The 20,819-nt window shown below is 34.3% G+C and overlaps 3 protein-coding genes across 5 annotated transcripts in view; 2 read left to right on the forward strand and 1 right to left on the reverse strand.

Moving 5' to 3' along the window:
• Positions 1–14,655, forward strand: part of LOC132697676 (pleckstrin homology-like domain family B member 1) — a 53,834-nt gene extending 39,179 nt beyond the window's left edge. For all 3 annotated transcript variants that reach the window (XM_060663218.1, XM_060663219.1, XM_060663220.1), the window contains 3 exons: positions 4,143–4,329; positions 12,089–12,276; positions 14,180–14,655. In XM_060663218.1, the coding sequence (XP_060519201.1) occupies positions 4,143–4,329; positions 12,089–12,276; positions 14,180–14,368 (564 nt within the window). In that variant the 3' untranslated portion in view covers positions 14,369–14,655. The remainder of the gene's footprint in view (positions 1–4,142; positions 4,330–12,088; positions 12,277–14,179) is intronic.
• Positions 14,656–15,352: 697 nt separating this feature from the next.
• LOC132698678 (probable cytochrome P450 305a1) lies at positions 15,353–17,473 on the reverse strand. The gene is made up of 4 exons (XM_060664871.1): positions 17,468–17,473; positions 15,908–15,988; positions 15,625–15,766; positions 15,353–15,574 (listed from the first exon to the last, which is right to left on the reverse strand). Exons 1-4 carry the CDS (start codon positions 17,471–17,473, stop codon positions 15,399–15,401), a joined length of 405 nt encoding a protein of 134 aa, XP_060520854.1. The 3' UTR covers positions 15,353–15,398.
• A 146-nt stretch (positions 17,474–17,619) lies between these two features.
• LOC132698679 (pleckstrin homology-like domain family B member 1) lies at positions 17,620–20,238 on the forward strand (the record flags this gene model as incomplete). The annotated part of the gene is made up of 2 exons (XM_060664872.1): positions 17,620–17,859; positions 19,763–20,238. Coding segments are annotated over 2 exons (429 nt in total), but the record flags the coding sequence as incomplete, so codon positions are not given.
• Positions 20,239–20,819: the final 581 nt, after the last annotated feature.

Consider the following 20,819-nt stretch of genomic DNA (forward strand, 5'->3'; position numbering starts at 1 on the left):
ATGAATTGATTAAGTGTATATATTGAATTAGAACGAAGTGAGAACAAAATTTGAATATACGCTTAATGAATTCATTTGTTATTCAGGATTTTATAGTTTTACCTATACTATGTAAATGCTAATTTAATAATTTTATTTTTTTCTGTATTATAAAATTATAAATTATATATTATTTTATATTGGTTTATATTTTTTTTATATCGCTTTTTCCTTTAACACATTCCGGGATATCATCCATTCGTTTGTTGAACTCCGACTGGAATCCTGCAGACGTTTCGTCAAGATCTCACTTGGCATGTTGCAGACGTTTCGTCAAGATCTCACTTGGCATATTCAATGCTCGCGCTCTGAAAACACTGCGAACACTGGGAGGCTATCGGCGGTGCGTGCGGTATTTATACCCTGCGCCGGAGGTGGTAACGGTGCTGCTTGTGCGGGAGGGGAGATGGCTCCGCCCCCCGAATTGTCGCGTTGTTAATTTCGTCCGATCGTAGTTGCGATGTCCCCGTTGGATGCTGCGTATCGCTCTGCTGTTTGATTATCGTTCTTCACGTATTGAATAAATGCAGAGCGTCGTCTCTCGTATTTAAGTGTCCGGACTTTTCTATCTCGATGGCCTCTCGTATAATCCTGGTCCTAAAATCAGAAATATTAGCTTTTTTTTTTGCAAGTACCGAAATCAATTTTATGGCCTGTCTGGTGTTGGTGTTGAAACAAAGCAAATGTTGTTTGTTTCTTATAACTAAACGATGTTCCTCGAGCCTTGTTGAAATCCTTCTGTTGGTCCGTCCCACATACGTCAGGCTGCACGATCCGCATGCTACACTGTATACTCCTTGGTTTTCCAGAGTAATTTTTTGTTTTGAGTTTCTTAGTATTGCTCCGATGGAGCAAAAATGGTTTAAAAAATTTTGGGTGGTAATAATACAGAAATTTTTAAAAATGAGGCAGAATTTTGAAAAAATAGTATAAAAATATAGTATTTATTTTAGATGAATCAAAAAATTACTGGGTAACGATCCCGTTGCACACGTGGAAAATTTCGATATGTCAATTATTCAATGATAAAAAGTTTTTTACATTACGAGTGAAGTATTTTTGTTTCTTGTATTACTTATATACGGGTTTTTAACATAACGAATCATTATACTTCTATATTTTTGAAAAAAAAATCTTGTCGATGAAATGACGCATCATTAACCTAATTAACTAAATTAAGGCTTCCTACCACTATTATTTAAAAGTGGTAGGAAATTTTTTGAAAAATACTTACATAGGTCGAATTCTATGATTTCTATGAATGTTTCAGCATTATATACGGAAATTGATCATTTTGATTGTAGGATTACAATATTGATTATCTGCCTGATTTCTTTTTTTTTACTTATTTCCTTTTTTTGTTCAAAAATACACTAGAGAACGTAATAAATTTTTGTTCTTTGGTCCCTGTTATTGCAATCGCTCGCTTATGCGACTCAAATCACATTTCCATAGGCTTGCCTAACCAACTAATTACGCCGCTGCTACATTGTATACTTCAGCTCAGTTATAAAAAAGTGGGTTTGGTATACACCCGGGCCTCCTGCCGCTATTATTTCAAAGTGGGGGGAAAATTTTGTACTTTCAAGTCAAATTTATCTAGACGGCCGGCCAGAGACCGGCTAAACAAATTTCCACTCGTATATTTTTATTTGCCGTCTAGCGTCGAGCCGCGAAGTAGATTGCACTCTTGCCTTTTTTTCTTTGTGCGCGGTTAAATTCGTGGGCAGCATAATTATGTCACTTTGGATTACGTACGTTAGGGCCGGGTATCGAAGAAACCTGAAGAAAAAACAACGATTAAGAAACGTGAGTGTGATTTTGAGAAAAAAATATATATTAGAAATTTTAATTTCTGCTTTTTTTATTTATAGCAATTTTTTTCTGTTTGAAAACAGAGATTGATTGATTTTTTCCTTGTGTCAAGTTATTGATCATTTAGCTAGAGAAAAAGCGGTAGGAATCCAAGATCTTAAAAAACTTTTGTTAGTATTAATTTGATGATGTCCAACACAAAATTTAAAAAAAAATGATTGTGCTTGGTATAACAACAATTAAATTGTTTTTCGATATTATAAGTATTTTCAATTAAACATTACCGTTTTCCCAATAATTTTTTTTTTAATTTCATTCATTCATTTTTTTTTTATGTTTTATCGTTTAAAGCAATTTTTATTTTGTGTTTATTTCCTATTTATTAATTCTTTTTTTCAAAGAAACTTCCCCAGTCTACTGTAATACTTATTTACAAATCTTCGGTTGTGAAAACAGTGCTTGATCAATTTTTTCCTTGAGTTGATTATTTGGTTAGAGAACTTTTGTTAATATTAATTTGACGATGTGGAACACAACATTTTTAAAAAAGAATTGTGCTTGATACAACAACAACAAAATTGTTTTTCGATATTATAAGTATTTTCGATTAAAAAGCAATGTTTTCCTAATAAAATTTCTTTTTTTTTTTATGGGTTTATAAAATTATCGATTCATTTTTTTATATTTATATATATTTATTTTTATATGTTTTGTCGTTTAAAGCAATTTTTATTTCCTATTTATTAATTATTATTTTCAAAAAAACTTCCGCAGTCTACTGTAACACTTATTTACAAATCTTCTGGATTCCTCCGGCATCGGTTGTTGATGATTCGAACTTGTTGACGTTTCGTAAATCGTCCTGTTGGCTTCTTCAGAGCTTAACTGAAACTGGTTCACATTTTACTCTGTACCTGAAAGGTAAAGACCTGTGTCACGGCTAAGATAGTTTGGTTGCTTATAGATATCTATAGGTTCTCGGATTTTCGTTGTTACAAGAATTGATTGATTAGTTTCATCGAATAAAATTGATATGATGTCAAACGGAATTTTGTCCTTAAGGGATCGAAGATGTTGAGAGATTCTTGGTAAGTTGTAAATCTGGTTTTGATGTTGTATTTCTTTAGAACTTTTGATATGTTGTCATTGATATTTTGAATGCAAGGAAGGACAACAGTGACGTGACAATAGTGGGGTTGCTTTCGGAATCATTGTGAGAAGAGCAGATGTAAGCTGTTTTAATTCTTGGTTCAGTAGATTGAGATAGTTTAGCGGCTCTGTAAAGGAGAGATTTGATAGCCGATGATTTTTGCGCCGGATGGTGATGTGACGATACATTAGGTATCTTAAGATTTCTGTGAACAGAAAGTTAGGGTCTGATTTTCTATTGGAGAGTTGCAACGAACCAGAATATGTTTGTGGATCTAATGTATTGGTTTTTAGTTGTTCATTGCAATGAAAGTATGAAACCATTAGCTTTCCTTATAAAGAGCTTTAAAATAGAAGCTAAATAATTGGCAATAGAATATGTCGGAGAACCAATGGTGTTGACCATAGGTTGAAGGTATAATGCTGGTTTGTGATTCTTAGGGAGTTCGTAGAGAGTGGTGAGTGGTGAAAGACTTGTTCACGGATTGGATAGAGAAGCAACTTTAATAAGAATTTAAGTTTGCTTCCCAGATGATACATTTACCACAGTGTAGTTGAGAAAAGTGTGATGGTTTCACTAGTGTTGACGGTAGGGGACAATATGGAGCAATTTCAAGATGCAGAGGCAAAAAAGTCTTATTTATTTGATCTATTTCTTGTCGGATGCGATTTACAGTAAAACTAGATTGACGAATTTTATAAACAGATGAGGTTTTGACATGATAGGATATTTTACGGAAATTAAGGATAACTTTATGGTTTCTTTATTTATTAGTAAAAATTGAAAAATAGTTTTTTACATTGCCTATTTTCATTGTGTTTTTTTTTAATCAATCTTGCGATCCACTTCATAAGTATGTTGAAGTATTTATAACGAGCTCAAAATTTCGCATCGGCATCCATTGTTTTTACAACGTTGGCAGCTTTAGTTGATTTACGCCGGTTTTATCGCAACCTACTCCGAGGATATGTATATTCCGTCCAATGATTTACGTCCCGATAAATAAACCGGAAGGTTTAATGTGTTTATAAAACTCTCCCGATTAACTTGTAAACATTTTAACGTGAAGCAGACCAATTTCGCCAAGGTAAACGCCGAACGGGTGGTTCCGCTCTCAAAATCTTCTTCCTCGTTTCAGTCGAAAAATGAAGACAACAGCTCACCGCGACCCCTGTCGGAAGTGAGCGAAATGAGCTTGGAGGTGGGCGGCGGCACGTTGAACAGGAAACGAACGAAACCAGCGGGCGATAAACAGCGCCCTCTGACGCGGTACCTTCCTATCAGAGGTTCCGATCTTGACCTTAGGCAGCACATAGAATCAGCCGGTAAGTCGTTACTATATGCTATCGTACTCGTTATTATTCATTGGCGATAGATGGAATGAATTGTGGTGCGGTTAAGCATCATCCAGTATTTACTTAGATACTTAAAAAAGGGAAAAATTGTCTAAACAACAAGTTTTGGTTAATTGCAATACAAAATCACAATTTTTGATTTTGATAAAATTTGACATGTTCCTTTACGGTAACATTCTTTTTTTGTTATTTGTTTTTTAAAAGAAAAATAAATAGTTGGAAGAGAAGAAAAGTCATGAATCGAGACGCCTTTTGCAATGTTAAACGTTGATGTTGAGATAAGCCATTTCCTATTAGAATTTAGTTGTTGTTTTAAGTGGTCTGGAAACGTGCGGTTTTTATTCTAATCTAAAAATCAGAAAAAAAACTTTGACACCCTGTATCTCGAAAACAAATAAAATTAATACATACGTTTATGGGAAACAAGTCTTATTTTTACATGAAAATCCAATCTTAGGTGTATTACAGTTTATCATCATTGTACCAGGTATACTTCGACCAGAAATATAGTGCTTTTACAACCTACCCCGTGATTAACTTTTGCAAATTGTTTATTACTCCAAAACCGCAGCTCCTCATAGAACACCCTGCCTAGCAGACGTAACCATTTCAGGACCGTCCTAGGAATTTATGTACCTACACTAACAAGCGGGATATAAGTATGTTTTCAATCTTTTTAGATCTGCATCTTGCTCTTTAAAAACTCGCTAAGAACCCGCATCTTTCTCGCTTTCCTATTGACTACCCCATTTTTCTTACAGTTGACTTAGGAACTTTGGTCATGTCACTTGTTTTTATTGCTGCTCCTACTTCTGAATTTCTTATAACATTGTAAACATTCGAAACAATTTGTTTCGCACCCGAAGACAAATCGATACGTTTTTTCATTTGATGAGATAGTTCGTCCTCATATCCACCTCGTTTCTGCGTTGTTTTCCATGTCTTCTTCTAACATAGGAACATCTGCTTCATTTCACGGTCTCCACATTTTAAAGTGCTAAAAAACAGGAACTTTCACAAAATGTTTTAAGATTCTAATAAATCCTACCTTTATCTACCGCAAATATATCCTACAGTCTTAAAAAAGACTGTTGTTGTTTACAAATTGAAGAACTATGTAGCAGACACAAAAATGGAAGAAGAAAAATGTTGTTAATCGACAGGCACACAAGACAAAAATAATTATTTTGCCTAACTTACCTGTAAAATAAATGGAGTACTTACCCTTTGAACTATCCAGTGAAAACAGCCTCACAGGGTCAAAGCTCGAGAGGTACACAAATACGTGCTTACTGGAAGGATCACAGTCAAATACCTTCGTAATATATACGAACATATTGCAATTTAGATTAAACTCTTCAGAACGATACATATCGCCTGATGTTAACATAAACGGTCCATTTACGTTTCAAATAATAATTTCAAATTTCTACAAATATTCGTTACGGTCCATCTCAGGCAGAATAAACATCAGTTGGGATGGGTTTTACCACGGTCCTGCGAAGGTCTACGGTTAAGGTACTGTAAAATAATTAAAACGTTAAAGCAATAAATGCACTATATTTTTGGTCGTATTATAACTATGTACACATGTGAAGTAGGTATTCTGTCAAATAATAATATAAATAAATATTAAATTAAAAAATAGGTTTTAAACCTAAATCTAATCCTAACTTATATTTAATTATGATTGCTCTATTTTTTGTACAAGGTGGTCAATTAAACGAGGTAAGCGCCTGTATCTGGACAACCATTCAACGTAGATGTTTGAAACAAAAAAAAAACATAAAGTGGCCAAAAGAAAATGCTGGAAATCATTTTCAAGAGTGGAGGAGGAATTTTGTCGAATAAATACCGAACGAGGTACATCATTAAATACCACCTCTTTAATGTTCGAATATAAGTTAGAGTGAAGGACGAAACAAAATGAGCTTCTTGAAGGGCTGGCCGGGCTAAACAACACAAACTCATGGCCAATTTTATTATGAACTTTTTTACTACATTCCATTGGCACCCTGCGCATGGGTCACACAATTTTCCTGCGAAGATTCTGCATATAGGGTTTGGATTTGTAATCCGCTTTTAAATAAACTTGGGAAGATGTTACCAATAAATGCATCGCATTTATCACAGTAAAACGAGTTGCTTTCGAATAAATAATTTTTAATACACATTCACATGTATTTCGTATAAATAGAAATCATATTTTTTATTCCCAGTTGTAGATTTTTCTTCACTCTTCTTTTTGTTGCTTTATATTTCGCTGTTTTAATTTTTTTTATTTTATATTCTCAAGTTGTCTATTTTATTTTGGACTATAAAAAAGCAAATTAACAAACGTAATGTACAAGACAGGGTTTTAAAATATTTTGTTGCTATTTTGCGTCCATTTTTATTGTTAAATCATTTTAATTAAAGTTTTACCTAAAGAAAATATTCTGTTGTAGTTTCACTTTTTTATATACTATCCTTTTAATTTTTTTAACTAACGTTACAAAATGGCGATCATTAATATCGCAACAATATAATCTTCTGTTGTAACTAGCTACAAATTCCGTACAAAACATTTATTTTCTCTTTTTTACAATAATTTCTTCAAATAATTGGAATATTACTCCTTCTTGTTCATTATTTTTGGTAGCTGCGTCATTAAAATGGCCTTGGAATACTTCAAAGGTACAGCGTGGATTAGACAACTCTTCCATTATTTTGGTACTGAAAGGTTATGTTTTCGCATAAAGCATAAAGAGGAAAATACAGTCTATATAGCGAAATTGAAGGGACTGCTTTCTTTTTCGTTATAAATAGTTATAGATACTTGAAAAATAACAATACGCATGTGTGTTCTGTAATATTTAATTATTTTATATACTACATTTAATGTTTCAAATAATCGGTCATTTTCTTTTGAATTTTTTAGTCTGCCAATACGCATCTCGTACTTTGGCTTGTATTTTCACCATTTCTTCGAGAGGGGCATCTTCCCCATGATTCATAAAAAAATTCTCTAGCAGCTTAACTGTGGCTTGTTGTCTTCATCTTCTTCTTCCTCTTGGTGCTCTTCCTCGCCCTTTCTTGCTTGTTGTAATATGGCTTCATCTGTCAAGTCTGCTGTTGTAGGCAAATCCTGATCTATCACCATAAAATCTTGCGTCTCCACACTCGTAAACGTAATTATTGTTTGAAACTGTTTTATCCGCTCGCCGAGTACCTGATCATCTTCCAAATCCTGTTGGCATTCGGTATCGGTAATAAGTCCTGTATGACGATGGGAGTGTTGAAGCTTTACTAATAAAGTTGACTGCATCTGGTATATTAATGGAAAATTTGTCTTCGGACTCGATCATTTCCATTAAAATGTTTTTCCTGTATCGACTTTTTATTGCGCTCTGTTCATCGGCTGTAATACATTTGTTGTTTTGGCTGGAAGAAACGCCAATTCAATATTCCGTAGATTTGGAATATGGGGATGTGCAGGACAGTTATCTAAGAGAAGTAATATTTTCCTTCACTCTAATTCTGCATCCCACTTCCGCATCTCCTCGTCAAAAATTTGCGTTGTTTGCCTTTTAAGTGACCGGCAAATGCTTGATGTTCTTAAAACTTCACGACTAGCTTTCTTTTTTCTCTCCCATTCATTGATTGGCAGCTACTAACACTGTTATACGTTCTTTAGAAAGTTTTCCACCGACACACTTTTTTCTTCGAAATTTAAGAGTTTTATCTGGTGTTATTTTGTAAAAAATACCAGTTTCGACAGCATTAAAAATGTCGTCAGCAGGGTACTTGTCTGCTAGTTTTGGCCACGTCTTCTCCAGCCAATCGTTAGTGACATTTCTGTCGACATCACGGGCTTCGCCATTTATCTATTCCAACTTTTCTGCTTTTAGTTTTACGATATGTCCAGAGAGTGGTACATTTTTAAGACGTTGCTGTTGGAACCACTGCAACATTGCCCGATCCAAATCTTCAAATTTCGGCTTTCTTACTTTTTTACTAAAACTGTCTGCCGCTTCAGCCTGAATGATTTTTTATTTACACTTCCAAATCGTGGATACAGTCGATCACTTTTCTTTTCTCCCCGAATTAAAGCAACTTTATCATCTAGAGATAAAATTTTTTGCTTACTCGCCATGCTCGCCGTATTCACCAAGTCAAATTATAACTAATTGAAACAATGTTGTGCTTTTATATATACCAATAAAGACATTAACATAATCGATTATTACGAGAAAAACACTCAGGACGGTCAAGTTCTCGGTAATTAGATTATTAGGGTAAGGAAGTCTGAGAAGGTAAGAGACTATCTATTAATTACAAGTCGGCCTACATTCCTTACTTTGTTACCTGAGGTGCCCTTTTTTCTTTCGGCATAAAGAGTGAGAAATTCGTTATGCAGAGTGGATTAATACATAGCTTTGTATGGAACAAATTTTGTTCGTATTGCAGAGTTTTTCATTATACAGAGTTTCTCTATAGGGGTTTATCACTGTTAACCTTGCACAGAAATGCATATGCGAATATACACAAAACGGTCTAAACTGGAAACTAATTATTTTTAGAACGTTCAGTTTATTCAGTGTTGGGTCTAACCACAATATTTACTTCCTAACGGCGTCCGCCAAAGACGAATCTTTTGTATGCAAGTGAGCGAGTGACTCAGCGCGAGTTTAGTGTGTTTATCGTGATTCACTGAGCCGACTTTTTTCAACCTAAAAATAAACACACTGGACGCGGACAGGGTCCCGGATTTATTGCATTAGAGTTAAATGAAAATCATCGGTTCCTGCGTAAAATCTTCAACAGAAATGTTGTTTCGTAAAAAAAAAAATACTTTTTTGCTTTGAAATTTTTTATTTTGTTACACTCAAGAAAACAGTTTGTGTGTCAAAAAAAAAAATAAAAATTCGAAACATCCAAAAAAATACTGGTGCGTAAACGAACCACTGAAAAATCATTAAATGTTTTGGGGCACATAAGATGTAACATATAATTCGACAGAAAATAACTAAAAGTAGATTTTTTTCCAAATAGAACGTGATTTGATACAAAAAAAACGCATAATATTTTATGGTAAGACCCGGTTTTATTTTTGGTGATATTTTACAAAGCATGAAGTATGTAAATGCACATTACACTTATTACAAACGTAAATTGTTTCGCTGTGGCAAATTCTACATTTGGGATTTATTTGCATGAACGATCGTGAGCTAACCTTGATTATCATAACGCACTTCATCTATGGCAGGGGCAAGATTTCTTTGAGTAATTGTTTTTCAGTTGTTAAAAGTCGCCAAAGCAATGTAAGATTTAAAATCTACCTGACAATATTATACAATGTCCATGCATTCACTACTAAACTATCCAGTGAGTTACGCCGCCACCATTTTTTTCCAAATACCTATAATTAGCAATTCCGTTGTCATGTAAATGTACCCCACCCATATATCTATTGTATTGGGCAGTTACATAAGGTTGGGGTATATTTACATTACCGCCAAGACCAAGGTCATAATGAGGTTGATTTTGAGCACCACCATATGGAAGTGACTAAAATAGGTACCCATCAGATGAACAAAGGCACCAAAGCTTGAAGCCAAAACGAACTGGCTTACCCCTTATAAACATTTTGCAGGAATGGCGGCCAATGTAAGGTACCATTTGTTCATCTATGGATAACTTGAACTTGTTGCACAGATATAACCAGTGGTGCATTCACGCACCAGTAATTTAAAAAAAAAATAAAGCACAATCAATATAGTATTTCCAATGTATGTTTTCTGTGATGTAATCTACATGCTATAGACTTAACCAAAATGGCAATACACATCCAAAATAATTTTTTTTGCTAATTTGGATTTACTTGAAAATGTGATACAAATTTTTTGTTAACGCTTTTGTTTACTTTTGAAGTCATGTATAAGATCTTTCCTTTACACATAAATTAGCGATTTCTACGGTTTTATATCCTTTAGTGGTGATAATAATAAAATTTCTAAATGGATGTGCAAAAATTATTCCTCGATGTGATAAACAAAATCACCACTGGGACAAAATGTTTTAACGCGCGACACAGAAAAAATTGGTTGCTGTAAAAAAAAAAGATTGAAAATTTCGGATGTTTTGGACTTCTCCCAAGACCGTTTTAGAAGTCGATCTGTGCTCATTGAACATGTCGTGTGTGCATTTTTTAAGCGCCTAGTGTCCATATGTCGCGTTCTTCTCCCACAATTTTTCGTACATAAATAAAACATCCTTGAAAGCGTTATATAAAGTATATAATTAAAGTAATATTTTTTTATAAATATTCCATCTAATTTTGACTAAATTTTTGGGTATTATTATAATAATACAGCAATATGCTTTTCATCATAATAATATAACTTCCTTGGCCACCAAAAGTTTAGTTTCTTTTTATTTCATATTTTAGGTCCAAAAATCTAACCAAAAAACTTACATGTTTACATGTTTAATCGTAAGAAAAGGTGAGTGGCGCACATTTTGTTTTAAAATATACTTTTTCAATGTTGGACACGCTCTATCTAGGAAAACCCAATTATACTACGCCTTGCGTGGAATTTGGTTATGAATACTTTGTTTTTTTTTTTTTTGGACAAAATTAGTGAAAAGATTTATTTACTACCCTTAACAAAATTACGGGGCATGGTTTCGTTTGGTTAGCGAGAAACATAATTGGAAGTGTAGATGTGCGATTTAGGATTTTCGGTCAAGGAAACGGGTTTTCTTTTTTTTTTAATACCGAGTTAGGAAAAAGTGTCGGAACCATTAAATATCTCCAAAATTGCCAAAACCAAGGAGCGATAGAATTCAGTTCCTGGTAATTTTTGGAATTCTAAAATGTCTGTCGCAGTGTGATCACATTTAACATCTCGGAATTCTAAGAAATTTTGGACATATCAAACGATTAGTGAGAAGTGACCACAATTAAAAATTGGCGATTCTATTTTATTTGGACTTTTTGTTGTCTTATATTGTTTATCTTCGCTGGTGATTCATTAATAATCTGATAAAGAAATTTTTGTATTAATTACAGGACCATAGACATATTTCATCATATTTTTTATATAATATATATAATTCGTAATTCAAGGAGAATCTACAATGAATTAACTAAATGTCACGTCCATTTTTTAAATTTAAATAAATAAATAAATAAATAAAAATAAATTCTTCTTTCTATGATCACACTAAAAACAGGTGACCACTTTTTAATTTTTGGTCTTTGAAATTTAACGAATTTTGGGTTTTGAATTTATATGACTTCTGAACCATCTACCTTGAGATTCATGGAACGTCTAGTGAATCATTTTGAAAATACATCATCTCAGTACTATTTACAAACATGTAGTTAATTAAATAGTGAAAAAAGCGTTTTTGAATTTTGCATATTCAAAAATCCCCAGATATTGAATTTAATTGTTCCAACTTTGACACTTTTGGAGATATTTAAGCATCCCGGTACTTCTCACTAACCCGGTATGTTTACAAACTATTGAACATTTACCGTCATGTACAAATGTACAAACCACAAGAGAAGTTGTACAAATTAACTAGGGCTTTGAAATTATGCTGTTGATTCATTTTTTAATGACGTACTTTGACCCTAATTCTTGTATAGTTTCTCTCTGGGATAGCGTAAAAAATTAACTATGATCTTCTATCAAATTAACTGTTACCGTTAAGGTAAAGTTTCTAAATTCGCTTTCAGGCCATCAGGTGGTGCTGTGTCCCCACGTCACCATCACCTCCACCAGCTGCAGGGGGTTCCTGCACAAAAAGGGCTCGAAACTGAACGGCTGGTCCCGCAGGTGGTTCGTTTTCGACCGCAGCAAGCACACGCTCACGTATTACTCAGACAAAAGCGAGAAGAAAACCAGGGGCGGCGCCTACTTTCAGGTAAATTATTTTTTGCGTCACCACAGTAGCGCAAAATGCATACAATATTCCTTTGAATAAGTATAATGAACGATATAATTTTAATAACAACTGCCCAAACGGCAATGTCAAGCAATAGGAATATTGTATGATCATATTTATATCACATTAAAATGAAAACAATAGCCCTTTTAGTAGTACGCTCAGCGCACTACCCACCATGTTTAAAAAAACGGCAATATGTAACTTTCGCACACTTTTTATCAACTCAAGCTCATAATAGGGTTCAATTACGACGATGGTGGACTGTGATGGAAATAAAGCGACCTAGTTGTTAGTTTATCACCACGTCCTGTGTCCATTGTTTGGTTGCTTATAGATTTTTTTGTATTCTTGGAATTGTCTTTGGTGGAAGAATTTATTACTTGCAAGAACTTTATCGAATCAGATTTGGTGATTGTGTTAAAGCTCTTTCATGTTCTTTGAGCCTAGTTGATATTTTTCGTCCTGGCTCTCCAATATATTCTTTGCCACATATGAAAGGAATGCTGTAAACTCTGGTATCTCAAACGGAATTTTGTCTTTGAGGGATCAAAGATCTTGAGAGATTTTCAGATCGGGTTTAAACGTTATGTTTTTTAGGACTTTTGATATGTGGTTAGTGATGTTTTGAATGTAAATGACAACGGTGGCAAGTGTGAGGTTGCTTTAGGACTCATTGTCTTTGGAAGTGTATTTTGAACCCCTTTTTAATACCCCTAACCCCTATTAGAGAGAAAGAGAGAACAACAACGAACCCATGATTTTTGGACCGAATGGTGGATATGACAATGGATGTCTTTGTGTCTGTGTTTCTGTAAACAGAATGACCCATTGCTAAGAATGGGAGATTATTATTAGTTTTTATAGAAACTAATCTTAGAGTGTAGAGAAGATAAAGTATAATTGCTCAGAAAATCTTGGAGGGATTCTTGACCATGAGGCCAAATCACAAAATAAAAATAAAATAATTATTATAAGTGAAGGTTTTTAATATAGAAGCGGTAATTCTGGTTTGTGAATCTTATGGACTCCGTAGAGACGAGGAATTTTAGAGTCGTGAAGAGCGATTTGGATTCTGATAGAGAAATAGCCTTAATAACAAATTTCAACAGATGACGTAGGATCTTTATTAAGTTGATATCTTGAATTTTTCCTGATAGTCAGTTCATGACCACCATGAAATTTAAATATATGTTTTAGTTTAATTAGGTCACTTTTTGAAGAATAAGTCGGGATTTCAGTCATAAGGGACATTGTGAATCTCACCATCAATGCTGGAAGTATTATGAAATCCTAACATTTTATTTGAAATTTTTGTTCAATTAATATTATTATAATTATTATTGTTAAATATTGCTCCCTTTGCGTCTTTTACGTGTTGAGAAAAAATTATTTCAACTTTTTAAATTATAATTTTTAAATTATAATAATTCATGAAATATGAAAATTGTTTCAGATTTCCATCGTGTTTCAACCAGAAAAAAATATGATTTGATTTACGTAAATAATATGGGGGAACCTTTATCATTTAATGAAAAAATCAGAACTAAATTAAACATCGAGCCGGGCGCTGAGCCACGTTGAGCTCCGTCATAATATTTTCGTGTGTAGTACCACCAGTTTAGAGATTGCCCCATTATTTATGATTTACCCTGTATATATGATGCTCCAATTCGCAATGTCCCTTGCCATTAATTCTGGTTTGTTTCAAAATTTTGCCAAAGTTAACTTACTTCTAACAGCAATCAGTGGCTATAAAGAACTAGCCGCTTGCAAATTTGTAAAGTGTCCGAAAAACATGGCTGAAAGATTTTCAACTAATAGAAGGGCTATGCTATCTACCTCGGATTATATATCCATGGTGTGTTATATGTCCGTGCAGGCAATAGAAGAGGTCTACTTGGACCACTTGAACAGCATCAAGTCTCCGAATCCGCAGTTGACGTTCGTCGTCAAGACCCACGAGAGGTTCTATTATCTGATGGCCCCGTCTCCGGAGTCCATGAGGATATGGGTGGACGTAATTTTCACAGGGGCGGAGGGCTACAGGGAGTTCGATCACGGCACCTGAAGCACGCGAAGCGGCGACGGGGTATTTCTTTTAGTACCGGATCGAACGTTGTGATATCCGAAACCGGATCAGTTTGGTTTCGATCGTATCGTTACCATAGAGGAGCCCGGACTATTTTTTGTAATTTTACGGCAACCGTGTGCCTTATCGAATGTGTAGAGAGATGAGGATGCAGCTTTGGCGATTAGATAGTGATGAATTTTATGTATATTTTTATAAGGCTATACCGGATATATACACCACGCTTTTATCGAATTATAAAACTTACACGAATAAATAATATTTTGCGATTGATTCTTCGGCGATTTTATTTTTCCGCGGGGCGCCAGTGTCGGGTTGATGTTGCAGGATGTCTCTAAATCAGACAAATGAGTTTCCGAAAAATATATAAAATATTACGAAAATGCATATTTTTTTACAAGAATTACACAATCTATTACTTCAAAAGGTTAATTTTAAATGATTAACTATTATTGGAATAACATTTTTTAACTTTTCAGTATATTCAAAAATATGGCTAAAAGCCATTAGCCGCGAACTCGGAAACATTTCGTTAAAAAGCCACGCTTTAATTGTTATTTACTTGTCTACCACCTCATCGGATGACAGTCACACGCAGGAAGAAATCATTTTACTTACTCCGCATACCTCGTACTGGTAATTTTTTGCACAACAGTTTAAGAGTTCAAAAAATTAAAAATATACAGGGTTCTATTTAAAATAACAAACTTTGCAATCCAATTGTAAAAATGTTTACAATGTTTCAACCGTATCAATGTACCAAATTGCACATTTCTATCTCAAGCCTTTTTGAAAGGCCGCCATGGATAGTAGTTTCCTTGTCACAGGGTATATGATTCATATTTCGGCCACGCCACTGGATCAGACAATAAGTGGACCATCAGAAACTGCCGCTGAGAAAAAGCGAAAGAGCATTTTTTATGTGGCACGAGCGAGACAATAAAAATTCATTTATTTCGTTGAGTATGTATTTATTTTTTGCTTGCTTTAAATATTTTACAAAAAAATACTACTTAAATCTGGGCGTGAATTTCGCTTTGTACTTTTCGGGTGCCGCCGTGAGCCCGAATACGGTTTTTCCGGTAGAAGGAGCGCATGCCTCGACGCTATACCTCCTCAACACTTCCGCAAATATTATAAATATACATGTCTTGGCCAAAGAGTCACCCAGACATTTTCGTCGACCTGGAAACAATAACTTGTATATTTGAGACAGTGACGCTATAAATTTGTACCTAAACCAAAGGGAATCAACCCCTCGTGGGACAGCAAATTGCCTTCTTCGTCTAAAAACCTGTCGGGAAGAAATTTTTCCGGGTGTCGCCACTGCGATTTGTCGTTGTGGAGTGAATGAAGATTTATTAAAACAGTGGTGTTCTAAAATGCATGAAGATTTGCGCTATTTAAATTTACTCAATTTCGTTTAAAAATAATTTCAATTGCATTATTTTTAATATTAGGTAAACAATAAAAACTTAACCTAAAAAAATAAACAACAATTTTATAACCCCGCTTTACCTTTGGAATTGTATAGCCCTCCAAATATGTTTTCCTTAATACCCTTCTGGGTCCGGAAATGGGCACCACCGTGCAATACCTCTGCACAAAATGTTTTAACGCGCGACACAGAAAAAATTGGTTGCTGTAAAAAAAAAAGATTGAAAATTTCGGATGTTTTGGACTTCTCCCAAGACCGTTTTAGAAGTCGATCTGTGCTCATTGAACATGTCGTGTGTGCATTTTTTAAGCGCCTAGTGTCCATATGTCGCGTTCTTCTCCCACAATTTTTCGTACATAAATAAAACATCCTTGAAAGCGTTATATAAAGTATATAATTAAAGTAATATTTTTTTATAAATATTCCATCTAATTTTGACTAAATTTTTGGGTATTATTATAATAATACAGCAATATGCTTTTCATCATAATAATATAACTTCCTTGGCCACCAAAAGTTTAGTTTCTTTTTATTTCATATTTTAGGTCCAAAAATCTAACCAAAAAACTTACATGTTTACATGTTTAATCGTAAGAAAAGGTGAGTGGCGCACATTTTGTTTTAAAATATACTTTTTCAATGTTGGACACGCTCTATCTAGGAAAACCCAATTATACTACGCCTTGCGTGGAATTTGGTTATGAATACTTTGTTTTTTTTTTTTTTGGACAAAATTAGTGAAAAGATTTATTTACTACCCTTAACAAAATTACGGGGCATGGTTTCGTTTGGTTAGCGAGAAACATAATTGGAAGTGTAGATGTGCGATTTAGGATTTTCGGTCAAGGAAACGGGTTTTCTTTTTTTTTTAATACCGAGTTAGGAAAAAGTGTCGGAACCATTAAATATCTCCAAAATTGCCAAAACCAAGGAGCGATAGAATTCAGTTCCTGGTAATTTTTGGAATTCTAAAATGTCTGTCGCAGTGTGATCACATTTAACATCTCGGAATTCTAAGAAATTTTGGACATATCAAACGATTAGTGAGAAGTGACCACAATTAAAAATTGGCGATTCTATTTTATTTGGACTTTTTGTTGTCTTATATTGTTTATCTTCGCTGGTGATTCATTAATAATCTGATAAAGAAATTTTTGTATTAATTACAGGACCATAGACATATTTCATCATATTTTTTATATAATATATATAATTCGTAATTCAAGGAGAATCTACAATGAATTAACTAAATGTCACGTCCATTTTTTAAATTTAAATAAATAAATAAATAAATAAAAATAAATTCTTCTTTCTATGATCACACTAAAAACAGGTGACCACTTTTTAATTTTTGGTCTTTGAAATTTAACGAATTTTGGGTTTTGAATTTATATGACTTCTGAACCATCTACCTTGAGATTCATGGAACGTCTAGTGAATCATTTTGAAAATACATCATCTCAGTACTATTTACAAACATGTAGTTAATTAAATAGTGAAAAAAGCGTTTTTGAATTTTGCATATTCAAAAATCCCCAGATATTGAATTTAATTGTTCCAACTTTGACACTTTTGGAGATATTTAAGCATCCCGGTACTTCTCACTAACCCGGTATGTTTACAAACTATTGAACATTTACCGTCATGTACAAATGTACAAACCACAAGAGAAGTTGTACAAATTAACTAGGGCTTTGAAATTATGCTGTTGATTCATTTTTTAATGACGTACTTTGACCCTAATTCTTGTATAGTTTCTCTCTGGGATAGCGTAAAAAATTAACTATGATCTTCTATCAAATTAACTGTTACCGTTAAGGTAAAGTTTCTAAATTCGCTTTCAGGCCATCAGGTGGTGCTGTGTCCCCACGTCACCATCACCTCCACCAGCTGCAGGGGGTTCCTGCACAAAAAGGGCTCGAAACTGAACGGCTGGTCCCGCAGGTGGTTCGTTTTCGACCGCAGCAAGCACACGCTCACGTATTACTCAGACAAAAGCGAGAAGAAAACCAGGGGCGGCGCCTACTTTCAGGTAAATTATTTTTTGCGTCACCACAGTAGCGCAAAATGCATACAATATTCCTTTGAATAAGTATAATGAACGATATAATTTTAATAACAACTGCCCAAACGGCAATGTCAAGCAATAGGAATATTGTATGATCATATTTATATCACATTAAAATGAAAACAATAGCCCTTTTAGTAGTACGCTCAGCGCACTACCCACCATGTTTAAAAAAACGGCAATATGTAACTTTCGCACACTTTTTATCAACTCAAGCTCATAATAGGGTTCAATTACGACGATGGTGGACTGTGATGGAAATAAAGCGACCTAGTTGTTAGTTTATCACCACGTCCTGTGTCCATTGTTTGGTTGCTTATAGATTTTTTTGTATTCTTGGAATTGTCTTTGGTGGAAGAATTTATTACTTGCAAGAACTTTATCGAATCAGATTTGGTGATTGTGTTAAAGCTCTTTCATGTTCTTTGAGCCTAGTTGATATTTTTCGTCCTGGCTCTCCAATATATTCTTTGCCACATATGAAAGGAATGCTGTAAACTCTGGTATCTCAAACGGAATTTTGTCTTTGAGGGATCAAAGATCTTGAGAGATTTTCAGATCGGGTTTAAACGTTATGTTTTTTAGGACTTTTGATATGTGGTTAGTGATGTTTTGAATGTAAATGACAACGGTGGCAAGTGTGAGGTTGCTTTAGGACTCATTGTCTTTGGAAGTGTATTTTGAACCCCTTTTTAATACCCCTAACCCCTATTAGAGAGAAAGAGAGAACAACAACGAACCCATGATTTTTGGACCGAATGGTGGATATGACAATGGATGTCTTTGTGTCTGTGTTTCTGTAAACAGAATGACCCATTGCTAAGAATGGGAGATTATTATTAGTTTTTATAGAAACTAATCTTAGAGTGTAGAGAAGATAAAGTATAATTGCTCAGAAAATCTTGGAGGGATTCTTGACCATGAGGCCAAATCACAAAATAAAAATAAAATAATTATTATAAGTGAAGGTTTTTAATATAGAAGCGGTAATTCTGGTTTGTGAATCTTATGGACTCCGTAGAGACGAGGAATTTTAGAGTCGTGAAGAGCGATTTGGATTCTGATAGAGAAATAGCCTTAATAACAAATTTCAACAGATGACGTAGGATCTTTATTAAGTTGATATCTTGAATTTTTCCTGATAGTCAGTTCATGACCACCATGAAATTTAAATATATGTTTTAGTTTAATTAGGTCACTTTTTGAAGAATAAGTCGGGATTTCAGTCATAAGGGACATTGTGAATCTCACCATCAATGCTGGAAGTATTATGAAATCCTAACATTTTATTTGAAATTTTTGTTCAATTAATATTATTATAATTATTATTGTTAAATATTGCTCCCTTTGCGTCTTTTACGTGTTGAGAAAAAATTATTTCAACTTTTTAAATTATAATTTTTAAATTATAATAATTCATGAAATATGAAAATTGTTTCAGATTTCCATCGTGTTTCAACCAGAAAAAAATATGATTTGATTTACGTAAATAATATGGGGGAACCTTTATCATTTAATGAAAAAATCAGAACTAAATTAAACATCGAGCCGGGCGCTGAGCCACGTTGAGCTCCGTCATAATATTTTCGTGTGTAGTACCACCAGTTTAGAGATTGCCCCATTATTTATGATTTACCCTGTATATATGATGCTCCAATTCGCAATGTCCCTTGCCATTAATTCTGGTTTGTTTCAAAATTTTGCCAAAGTTAACTTACTTCTAACAGCAATCAGTGGCTATAAAGAACTAGCCGCTTGCAAATTTGTAAAGTGTCCGAAAAACATGGCTGAAAGATTTTCAACTAATAGAAGGGCTATGCTATCTACCTCGGATTATATATCCATGGTGTGTTATATGTCCGTGCAGGCAATAGAAGAGGTCTACTTGGACCACTTGAACAGCATCAAGTCTCCGAATCCGCAGTTGACGTTCGTCGTCAAGACCCACGAGAGGTTCTATTATCTGATGGCCCCGTCTCCGGAGTCCATGAGGATATGGGTGGACGTAATTTTCACAGGGGCGGAGGGCTACAGGGAGTTCGATCACGGCACCTGAAGCACGCGAAGCGGCGACGGGGTATTTCTTTTAGTACCGGATCGAACGTTGTGATATCCGAAACCGGATCAGTTTGGTTTCGATCGTATCGTTACCATAGAGGAGCCCGGACTATTTTTTGTAATTTTACGGCAACCGTGTGCCTTATCGAATGTGTAGAGAGATGAGGATGCAGCTTTGGCGATTAGATAGTGATGAATTTTATGTATATTTTTATAAGGCTATACCGGATATATACACCACGCTTTTATCGAATTATAAAACTTACACGAATAAATAATATTTTGCGATTGATTCTTCGGCGATTTTATTTTTCCGCGGGGCGCCAGTGTCGGGTTGATGTTGCAGGATGTCTCTAAATCAGACAAATGAGTTTCCGAAAAATATATAAAATATTACGAAAATGCATATTTTTTTACAAGAATTACACAATCTATTACTTCAAAAGGTTAATTTTAAATGATTAACTATTATTGGAATAACATTTTTTAACTTTTCAGTATATTCAAAAATATGGCTAAAAGCCATTAGCCGCGAACTCGGAAACATTTCGTTAAAAAGCCACGCTTTAATTGTTATTTACTTGTCTACCACCTCATCGGATGACAGTCACACGCAGGAAGAAATCATTTTACTTACTCCGCATACCTCGTACTGGTAATTTTTTGCACAACAGTTTAAGAGTTCAAAAAATTAAAAATATACAGGGTTCTATTTAAAATAACAAACTTTGCAATCCAATTGTAAAAATGTTTACAATGTTTCAACCGTATCAATGTACCAAATTGCACATTTCTATCTCAAGCCTTTTTGAAAGGCCGCCATGGATAGTAGTTTCCTTGTCACAGGGTATATGATTCATATTTCG

Source organism: Cylas formicarius, unplaced genomic scaffold, assembly GCF_029955315.1.
Source record: "Cylas formicarius isolate icCylForm1 unplaced genomic scaffold, icCylForm1.1 PGA_scaffold_2__14_contigs__length_35257938, whole genome shotgun sequence".
Lineage (NCBI taxonomy): Eukaryota > Metazoa > Arthropoda > Insecta > Coleoptera > Brentidae > Cylas > Cylas formicarius.

What these genes read in the sequence shown, in the direction of transcription:
- LOC132698678 (XM_060664871.1), bottom strand. An exon ending in AGGGCTATACAATTCCAAAG is followed by an intron (nt 15,767 to 15,907) that starts GTAAAGCGGGGT and finishes CATGCATTTTAG; the next exon opens with AACACCACTGTTTTAATAAA. An exon ending in GTTGATTCCCTTTGGTTTAG is followed by an intron (nt 15,575 to 15,624) that starts GTACAAATTTAT and finishes TATTGTTTCCAG; the next exon opens with GTCGACGAAAATGTCTGGGT.